Raw genomic sequence first — 10800 nt, forward strand, 5'->3', positions numbered from 1 at the left:
AACTTTATGCATCCCATAAAAAGAGAAATATTTTATCCGATTCGTGCAACTGAATTTGTTGCTTGAGAAGATGCAGTTTCAAGATCAAAATAATAACAATACATTTAAATGTTAAATTACATTCTTCAAAATGAATTTAAGCTATATTATTGTTTTAAAACAAGTTTTTTTTAAAAGCAAATCCCTCAGGCAGACAACAGTAAAACAATGGGGAAGAAAAGTCAACAGTATCTGTAGAAAGTACCAAAACAACCCAGCTGAAAACAAGTAAATATCACTAAGTATCAGAATATGAGGTTGTACATTTCACTAAATACTGTTTAATGGATATGGAAGGACTCAATCCATGTGGTCAAACTACCACATTCAGCTGAGACGTATAATAATTGAACTGACAGCAAAAAGTGTATGTTGTATATTGGTGAAGTACAGGAGCCCATCAGAATAGGCAAAGCTACAATACGGGAATCTTAAGGCCTACTGAACAATTCACAAGGCAGGCACAGGATTACAAAGGTGCCATTAATATTTATAAACCTCTCTACTCATCAGAACTTTAATCTGTACCTGATCAAACATTGAAGCCCAATTTTGTTAGATAAAAATGTAAAACTACAAAAAGAAATATAACACTTTGAAGGATGGGAATGTGCTTCACACAAAAAATAAACACTATCACCAGTAGTACTACTTCTGATTCTGGACCAACCCCCCCCCCCGGCCTTAGTAAACATGTACATAAATTACAAGAAGTAAAAACAATAATGTCTGATTCCCTGACACATCCAGCTACAATGCAGTGGAAGAAAAATATAATTAACAGAATAAGGGTACCACAATTGTTCGCACCGTTGCTCAAATTTGAAACAGCAAAATTAAAGCTTACAATTCCCTTGCTACTGAAGACAAACAAGGTCATCTTCCTTTTGAGTGCAGCAATCATTTAAATAACCCGTACTTTCAATGCTGTTATCTCACTGATGTGGGGACTTCTGAAGCTCAATATTTGCCTGTACTGGGAACACTGTCATTCACAGACACAGTCAGTGTCAGGAAAATACATTAGCTCTCCAACAACTGCCGACACATCTCATAAAATGAGACTTTTTCATGAACAGAAAATGGAGCAGTGACTAGAGCTACTGTGTGTTAAGCTGCATTTCCACCTGAGCCTCTCTTATAACAAAAAGCTTCCTATAGACTATCATTAGTCTCCATTTCCTCTGCAGTGAAAGATCCATAGAGAAGCTGGACATATTAAAAAGTGCTGGCTGTTTTTTTGTTGTTTGTTTTTTTAACATGTCAGACTATTGAAATATATAGTAACCATGTTACACTGGCTGCCTCTGTCCATCTCAGTTATGTAGGTCTTTGTGCACACACACACAGAAAAAACGGAGCGGTCACAGTCAACGAGATGAAGCCTGGACAAAGTCTGGCATAGGCCTCTTCCCTCGGGGTGGTTTAGGGGTGAGAGCATTTCTAATCAGAAAAACTTCACCAACAATGCTTCTTCTGTTTATTTACTCTAGTTACTTTATTTACCCCAAACACAGAACTTATTTGGGCAGGATGTCAGCTATATTAACAGCTGTCAGGGCAGATTTTGCAAGTCATTTTAGATTTTTTTTTCCCCATCTATTTTTTACTTAAGCCATTCTTGACCAATTTACTAGTTGACAGTCCCCTTGCTCTTATTTTGAAATATTAGTTGGCGTTAACCAGCTAGCCCCAGCCCTTCCAGTCCTATTTTCTGCCTTTCAGCAGGCTGACCAGAATTTCTCATCTCATGGACTCAGAATCCACAGTCTTGGACTCCATTTTTGTAGGTTTGTTTTTTCTGCTCTGTAGATGTGACCACTAACCACAAGACCACTAACAAACATCTGCAGCAGGTAGAGAGCAGCTCACATGTCACTACAGCTGAGAAGAGACAATCATCTCCAAATGCAATTCAAGGAGGTGGATGTTTGTATCTGGACAATTCTGAAGCATGAACGACTCAGAAATCAACAATCGCTACAGCACGGTGTCGTGACATTATGTGTGGCGATATTGTATAAATACAGGCACATACAAGGGGACTTGAGTCAACTGGCTGCCAGCTGGATGTATTCTGGTTACATTCCTATAGAACGGGAAGGTTGCTGAGCACAAATGTGAATTTCTTTCTATCTATACAGCAACAGAGATTTGAGATTTTAAACAATTCACCACGGTTCATTTCTTGTATTATCAGAAATAGATTGCATGTAATTGTCAAGTTGACCCCATTCAATCGCAGACTGATAATAGACTGACCCTGTCTTGTGGCAACATTTACCGCAGGTTTTAGTGACAGTGTTGGTGTGCTTGACGGTCTCATTTTGTATCAAAAAAATAAATGGAGTTAGATAATGTTATCTTATTGGATAGAACTGTTACAAACATTTACTCTGAGGATGAAATTTGCAGTTTAAAAAAGGAAATAAATGGTTCAAATGTTTAAAAAATGATAAACGCTAAAAATAAAATAAAATAAAATAAAATAAAAAAATCACAGTAATATCTTATCGGAAGTAAAATACTGTAATAATAATATATTGTGGGGTGTCTGGTAGTACCCATCTAGTGGACAGATAGCTGAATATATCCGTTATTTATTTCTCCCAAAATATTTGAAAATTAAAAGAGTCAGAGGGGCACATTATATGAGACGCTATTTAATTTCATTTAAAAATGTGTGGGTGTGCATAATTTCTGGGCACATTTACAAAGGCACCCCTGGTACCACCACAATTACAATCCAATTCTGAGCAAAACACTGCACTCTCTAGCTTACTCAACCACAACTGCTCTCTTCATATATTTTTTTTTAGATAAACCAGGCAGACAAACCAAGTCTGAGTATTGTGCTTAACAACAGTAATCTCTGATATAAGCCTTAAAGTAAGCAAAATAAGCAACTGCAACAACTTGAAGTAAGATGACTAAGATGGACTGGCTGAATGCTACAAGTTTAGTGCTGCAAACATTATTACCACTGTTCCTAAACCAAGGGAAAACACTGTTGCACAAACAAGAGCTTTTTGGAGGTAAACATTTCCCAGAGAATTTAATCTTTAGACCTTTGTCCCTTTGATGGAAACATACAGAGTCCTTTCAAAGGCTCCTAGTCCCTTAGGAAAGTTCCTATGGTGGAAACACAGCTTTACAGAGCAAAAAAAGGAGTGCTCTTCAGAGGTGGATTGGTATATTCTTTGTTCAAATGCATTAATTCCAAATTATATTATTTTGATTAAAGTTAATCCCTTAAATGCACTAGATGCTATAGTCCCTGCACAAGCTGGAAACAATGGTTTGTACCATACTACTGGCAGCACAGCTTGTAAGTGTGCCGGTACCTTTGTAGGAGCAATAATTCAACATTCTAGAAACCAGCTAAATCCTTGATACGCCTCCTCAGAGCAGGTGTATCCTATTCATATTATCTTCAGGGAATACTGCACTCAGTACCTTGTACCAACAGTACACGTACCATAAACAATATATGACTGGCTCTTAAAACTATCACAGGCAAGTTTCAGCCAGAGGGATTAAAACAGGGTGGATTCACACCTATCCAATCAGCAACAAGATCTTCGGGAGGTTTTGCGGTTTCCATGGAGATCAATAGTACTACTCAAGAGCGCATGATCAATCTGGTCCTCAGCAGCCAGAACCTCCCTGACAGCTGCCTCAAACGCAGCGGTGACATTAGTGTCATCTTTAGCACTGGTCTCAAAGTAAGGGCAGCAGCCGTTCTCTTCACACCAGGCCCGCGCTTCATCCTCCCCAACCTCCCTCTGCTCCATGTCTATCTTGTTGCCCAGTACCACAAAAGGGAACCGCTCGGGGTCTTTGACGTCAGAGTAGTACATGAACTCCTTCTTCCAGCTGCCCAGGTTCTGAAAGCTCTGCAGGTTGTTCACGGCAAATGTGAGCAGGCAGCAGTCGGCGCCTCGGTAGAAAGGTGTACGTAGTGACTTGAAGCGCTCCTGACCGGCTGTGTCCCATATTTGAAGAGTGACAAGGCGTCCATCCACTTCCAAGTCCCGATTAAGGAACTCCACGCCGATGGTGTGGAAAGACTGGGAGTCAAACCGGTCTGTGACATAGCGGTTCATCAAGGAGGACTTGCCCACTCCACCATCTCCCAGTAGGATTACCTTGAGCAGCAGGTTCTTCCCACTCATCATGCCACCCACCCAACTAGGCCTCCTCACAGGGCTAAAGTCCTCCCCACTTGGTGGTAAACTGGGGTGAACCTAACCTAGAAACAGGAAGGGTGAAAACGAGATGTGGAAATTACTGCTGGTCATTGGGATATGAAACATAATGACTTCTCAGAAAACATTTAAAAGCCAAAGCAGTCTGTGGGTTTGTGTCCGCTGATGATTCAGAGTAGGTAATTAGAGGAACAGTCAGCAGCCACAGGATAACTGTTATAACTTGGAAGTAAACCTTTCTGCGTAATTAAAACCACATGACAGAAGTGTAATGGTTGACTAGCTTCAGGGACAAAATGACGGGGTGAAGGACCGAGATGTCTTCCAAAGGTCTCTGGCGTAGAAAAATACAGGGTAGCAGACAGCCCTGCTGTTTACGACATGAAACTATAATACTGGCTAGTCCACACATTATGCACTACAGTGAACAGATGCCAACTACAGATTAGGAAGTAAAAATTAAACATTAAAGAAAACGGGGGGTTTTTTGTAGTACATCATGAGGAAAACCCCGACACCACAACCGGCTGACCATAAATCCACTCTACAGCACCACCACTGCACCTGCGCAAACCACAAATATGTACCAGCTTGCCAAACTGTGGCTATTGGAAAACAAAAACTCTCGCTGAACTCTCTTGTCGATGCTGTTTGTGAAACTGTCCGCAGAAGTGCTTCAGAGAAGAAGTTAAATGGGAACCGAAACAGGTAAGACTTCTAAATCACGCCATGCGAGACAGTAAAGCGGTTGTAATGTATACCGGCTTAGCAACCCTCCCATCAAACTAGCAAGCTAGCCGACTAGTCTGATGCCTTGTTGACATTCCATCCCGGTCAGGCTAACCGTTAGCTCTAATTTATATGCGGCTCAGAAGAGTTTTAAAAAGCGACGCAGTTACGACTATTGCAGTGGGCTGGTGTTTTCAAAACTGAATGCATATCGTAGAAACATTTATTTCTACTTACCCTGCTTCTGGTAGGTAATATTGCGTGGCTGTCCCGCTACCCTACATCTGACTGAGATTCAGTGTCGTGACGTGCGCGCCCCATCGCGGACCTGCACGTGCACACCGCCCAAGCAAAGCGGGGTCCTAAAGCCCGTAAAATGAGCGGATACCCCAAATGATAAACAAACGGAAGTAAAAACTTAATCAAGCATTGCATTAATACACTAAATGCTAGTAATCTTAGTAGGCATCTTAGTAAAAAACATCATTTATATGCTTTGCTTTTTGTAAAACTGTGGGTTTGAAAATGAATGGATAACAACAATAATGATATTTTAGCGTTAGCCAAATAATTTTGGAAATTATCAGTACTGTTAATTTAGGGCATCTGTGACATAAATCGTACATTGGGTCATGGGTAATCGTTTTGCTAAGAACTGTAAGTTTGTAACATTTTGCATTTGAGTTCAGTCTGAATAAAAGCTGGATTTATGAAAAATGTGCAAGAATTTTAGTAAATCTTACTATTTGCTTTGTCTCTTTCTACTTTGTTGTCCAAGCATAATTTACTTATTACCGATTTACTGATTATTTTCCAACCCATTTAAACCCAGAGCTGGACTTAATTTCCCTTCTCTAACAGTGGTTTAGTGACAACTATTCATTCTCTGAGATAACTAACCATCCTTCTTTTGACACATCTACTTGATGTGATGAAGTGGCCTTTCTGTCTCTCAGTAAACAAAACCAGATGCTCTGACCTGACAGTTGAGCTGATGTGGTTTTCACTTCAGGTCTGCTAAATGTTACTCTGGATGCATTTCATGGCACTGACCTCACAGGGGTGGCCCCCTCTGCTAATCTCTGTGTAACCATGATGTGAAACTGACTTCTGGCACTTTTTACTTACACAAAAATCTGAGAACTGAGTTCTATTGTGAGACTGATATTATTTTTGAAGATCAAATTATACAAACTCTTCAACTGCTCATTCCACTGTTGAAGTCTAAATATCTACCGTAGACTTTAAAGTTCCACGTTTGACCTGTGAAAACTGAAAACTGGATCATGATTGGTTCCCCGCCTCATTCCAAAGTCACAAAGTCATCTTTTAAGTATGAGTTTTAAACTCTGGCCTAATTTAATTTAACTTACATTAAATATTAATTTGATTTACATTAAATTTAACCGATATTAATTTAACTTACATTAAATCAAGTCAACCGAAAAACCATCCAATACTGGACACACAAAGCTGCCTCCTCATTTGGAGCAAGCTAATGGCTCAGTCACACGAGCCATTAGCTCATGAATTTCTCAGTGAAATTTCTCCCTTTAGCAGAAACTACGAACACATCCTGCAGTAACAAGCTTTATGCAAACGTTCTTCTGCACAGTCAAGCTCAAACCTCAAAAATGTAAAAGTAATAAAAATGCTTTTTTAAATGGGAAACATCAGATTTACACTAACATCCAAATCAAGATCTGCCAGTGTTGCACTGTAGTTAACAGCAGTAAAGGCGAACTCTTTTCTACTCAGCAAGACTGATGGCAATAAGCTGGCAATCTGTCTGCATTTATAAATTAGACAACAGTTATTAGCAAACCTTTGACAACCTCTCTCGGAGTTGGTCCAGGTCAGACTGTGACTGTTGCAGAAAGGTTGTCTCCTACCAGGTGACCTATGCAATCGTCTTGTGATCAAAAGTGGTCGTGAGAGTGCAACACCCTCAAGCTCTATGTAGCCATTTAGTTACCACAATCTCCAATTGGTTGCAGAATGTGACAAAAATTCAATACAATCACCAGGCAGCCACCATAGATGCAAGGAGATTACTGTCCCTTCCTTGTGACTGAGCCTTTACCTTACTCTGAATTAGGAGATAGCTTTGCAAGAAGTGTACCCACTGTGGCATGATTTTTCGGCTGAGCCGATTTAATGCAAGTTTCCTCAGATAATCTTATTTTAAGACATAAAGGACGTGTTATTAATTCTGCTAATGTTGTTTGCTTTTAGAATGACTTTTGTATTTGCTTAAAGTTCATAGAAATCTCTAGGGTTTTTTTTTATCTTAAAACATATACTCTATGTTTTTATGTATGATTTGTTGTGTTTGTTGTGGCAAAATCCGTTAAGTATCAAAAGATTCTGAACTGAACCTGTCTGACCCAATCTTACTCCCGGGCTGTAGGTGGCGCTAGAGTAAGATATTTTTGAGACCTAGAGAAGAAGAAAATCAGGACTCTACAAAAAAAAAAAAAAAAGAAGTCAGCTGTTAACTGATGTTTGGGGCATCTCGTTAGCACTGCTCATCAAAGCGAGCTTACGTGAAAAGTAGCGCTAGATGTTTTATTTTGTAAGCTAAGAAAAAAGCCCCTTTCACGTGTTTCCCGCGGAGATGATGGTAGGAAACAGTGTGAATATTCCGATGTTTCTCCATGCTCTGAAAACACTGGCTCTGTAGAGTAAGTCGCTGGATTGTTTGCGTAGCGGATCGCATTTATACAACCGCATTTATAAAGAAAAACAATCATACTGCTGTCCCTACACAGTAATGTGGTGTTTATTTTGAATTTGTGTGTCTTTGTTCAATTCACCCCTGCAGATGGCGGGTAGGAGCAGACTACTGCCCTTTGCTTGTCTGGGGTTTTTCGGGGTCCTGTGCTGGGTCTGGGTCTCCTTTGCCTCCTTTCCAGATGACCAGGTGCTTCCCCTGGAGGCCTTGGATGCACTAGACCGAGGAGCCTTTCAGCCTCAGAGTGCTCTCTCAGAGATGGAGTTTTCCTCCGTGGTTTCATACAGAGGACCAGGGAACCGCGACCGTCGCAGTAACAAGGAGCTGCCCATTCTCCTCTGGTGGAGCGGTGGGCTGTTCCCACATTTTCCAGGCGACACTGAGCGCATTGACTGTGCCACGTCCTCCTGTCTGGTCACGAGCAATCGTAAGGTACCCGAGATACTTACCCTCCTAAAACACCTTTCATGAATCTCCTGCCTTGGACAGGAGGAAGATGCATGTACACATTAATAATAATTAGCTTCTCGGGTTGCTCTGCAACTAATCTTGGGTTTGATCTTGAAAGGTGCAGCTGTACAAACGGACAACATCTATCATCTTTTATGGGACAGACTTCCGGGCATATGAGGCGCCTCTCCCTCGTCTCCGCCACCAAACCTGGGCACTGTTCCACGAAGAGTCACCTATGAATAACTATGTCCTCTCTCATGGGCCGGGAATCCGGCTGTTCAATTACACCGCTACGTTTCGCAGGGAGTCAGACTACCCCTTGACCCTTCAGTGGCTTCCTTCTCTGGAGTACTTGCTGGAGCCTGTCGCTGTGTCCTTGGAAGAGAAGAACCGCCTGAGGAGGGAGGGTCTGGCTCCAGTGCTCTACATGCAGTCTCACTGTGATGTACCATCAGACAGAGACAGATATGTAAAGGAGCTCATGAAGTACATAAAGGTAAAGTGCAGAATAATTCAGCTGTGTAATAACCACAGTCAAAGAGATTATGGTCCTGTGTTTTTTGTTTTGTTTTTTTTAATGAAAGATATAGCGGTCCGTTACCCTTAATGTTTTTTTTCTGCTTTACACAAATGCCGAGATTCTTTCTCAGTGGTAAATATATCTTCTTATTTTATTACGCACTGCACAGCAGATAAAAATCACTAATCTTTGTGCTTCCAATTGCAATAGCAAATGTGTAAATGTTTTGTATAGAAAATACTCAGTGGAACAGCCAAATCTGTCATTGTGTAATAATTAATCTGTTCCCAGATATGCCCTAACTGTGTCTCCCATCTTTCCAAACATTATCTCTGTGTAGATCGATTCTTATGGGAAATGCTTGAACAACAAACCCCTACCAGAATATCTGGAGGACACAGCCACTGCTACCGGTGAAGAACCAAAATTCATGAATTTTGTGGCGCGCTACAAGTTCCACCTGGCTCTGGAGAATGGCCTGTGTCCAGATTACATGACTGAAAAGCTGTGGCGGCCTCTACACCAGGGGTGCGTTCCCATTTATCGAGGTGCCTCCGCGGTGGCGGACTGGATGCCCAACGACCGCTCGGTGATCATCATAGATGACTTCCCCTCACCCCAAGCTCTTGCCGACTTCCTCATACATCTGGACGAGAATGACGATGAATATGCTAAATATTTAAAGTTCAAGAACCCCAGCCGCATCACTAATACTCGTTTGCTAGAGTCACTGAAGACCCGCGAGTGGGGGGTGAATGACATGAGTAAACCCAACTACCTGAATGGATTTGAATGTTATGTATGTGACCAGGAGAATGCTCGATTAGCTGCAGAGCATGCACATAAAAAGGCCCCTAAGACAAATCAACCACCTCGGCCTAAAATGGCTAATAACTCTCACATGGGTTGCCCGCTCCCCAGTCCGGGATATGGAGACGTCAAAGACTTACCTTCAGATGATGGGTGAGTTTGTCTTTAAATGAACAACAGCACCAGGTGTGAACACAATTTTTTTTTTTTTCCCTGCACTGAAATGTGAACAATAATGTCCTGCGGGGAGTGAAATCGGTCTGTTTTAATAGTCTAATTAAAATATCCTCTGTGATGAGCCTAATCTGTTTGTTTATCTGTCTGCAGATGGTTGCAAATATGGCCTCAGGATTACTGGCAGAGCCTCGACCAAGCAGAGGGGCTGGAGTCTCTGATAAGACACAACGAGTCAGACCCTTCTCTGCTGTGGAAGCACATCCAAAGCATTGCTGTGAGCAGAGCCAAAGGAAAACACTGACACAGGCCTTGAAACAGAGGATGGAGTCCATCCAGGATTATAGGAGTGCCCCAGATTATGTATTCCCCCCTCTTGTTTAAATGAGGGAACGAAGTACACATTGCTCATAGTTTTGCACCCAAGCCAACCCCACCCCCTTTTTACCCATGTGAGTAGTTTAGTTATCCTGAAACAAATTTTGCTATTTTGTTGAGCTGACATTAAACTTTGCCTTCATCCCACGCTCAGTAATGGGAAAATAACATTCTAGACTTTTATAAGCGAATATTTTCCAACCGGTTTTATCACCGTAGCTGAGTTTCCATTATATTGCCCATAGTTAGTATTAACTACTTGGAGGACCATTGTCCCAAATGGGCACACTCTCATGGGATGCGCCTTTTCATTAGACTGGGGCAGAGCCAAAGACTTGTCCTCTGTACCGTGGGAGCTCTGCCTAACTGTGTGTGAAGACCATCAAGACGGTAGCCAAATGACTGCATCAGCTTCTTTACAGTTACTCAGCAGGTAGCTGATGGCTATTAGCTAAAATCCCATTTAGATGCAAAGCTATTGTGACTATGCAAGGAAAATATTATTTTGCCAAGCAGAGGAGAGGTGCAAATGTAAATTTAGTACAACCTCGCATTGGGATGTTACCAGAGTTCTCAGGATCAGCTCAGCTTGGAAAAACTCTGATTTTTATGTTAGAGTATCACCTTGTCTGACAATTTTCTGTTACATCATTTAGGATCATGTGCAATAACTACCAATCATTCTTTTCTGAAACACTCTTGACTCATGTATCTGGTAGCAAACTACTTTTATATGACATGGATACACCAGGATT

At 41.3% G+C, this 10800-nt stretch overlaps 2 protein-coding genes across 2 annotated transcripts; one reads left to right on the plus strand and one right to left on the minus strand.

Annotated features, from left to right (window-relative positions):
• Positions 1 to 189: 189 nt before the first annotated feature.
• Positions 190 to 5269, minus strand: rab9b (RAB9B, member RAS oncogene family). The gene is made up of 2 exons (XM_085361855.1): positions 5214 to 5269; positions 190 to 4291 (listed from the first exon to the last, which is right to left on the minus strand). The coding sequence occupies exon 2, from the start codon at positions 4215 to 4217 to the stop codon at positions 3606 to 3608; it is 612 nt and encodes a 203-aa protein (XP_085217981.1). The 5' UTR covers positions 4218 to 4291; positions 5214 to 5269; the 3' UTR covers positions 190 to 3605.
• A 2216-nt stretch (positions 5270 to 7485) lies between these two features.
• On the plus strand, positions 7486 to 10195 carry pofut4 (protein O-fucosyltransferase 4). Its single transcript, XM_085361848.1, has 5 exons — positions 7486 to 7660; positions 7801 to 8142; positions 8279 to 8659; positions 9024 to 9646; positions 9821 to 10195. The coding sequence occupies exons 2-5, from the start codon at positions 7801 to 7803 to the stop codon at positions 9969 to 9971; spliced, it is 1497 nt and encodes a 498-aa protein (XP_085217974.1). The 5' UTR covers positions 7486 to 7660; the 3' UTR covers positions 9972 to 10195.
• Positions 10196 to 10800: the final 605 nt, after the last annotated feature.

The sequence above is a fragment of the Diplotaxodon limnothrissa genome, linkage group LG2 (genome assembly GCF_057381915.1).
Source record: "Diplotaxodon limnothrissa isolate DT_005_m linkage group LG2, D_limnothrissa_male_GT1.1, whole genome shotgun sequence".
Classification (NCBI taxonomy): domain Eukaryota; kingdom Metazoa; phylum Chordata; class Actinopteri; order Cichliformes; family Cichlidae; genus Diplotaxodon; species Diplotaxodon limnothrissa.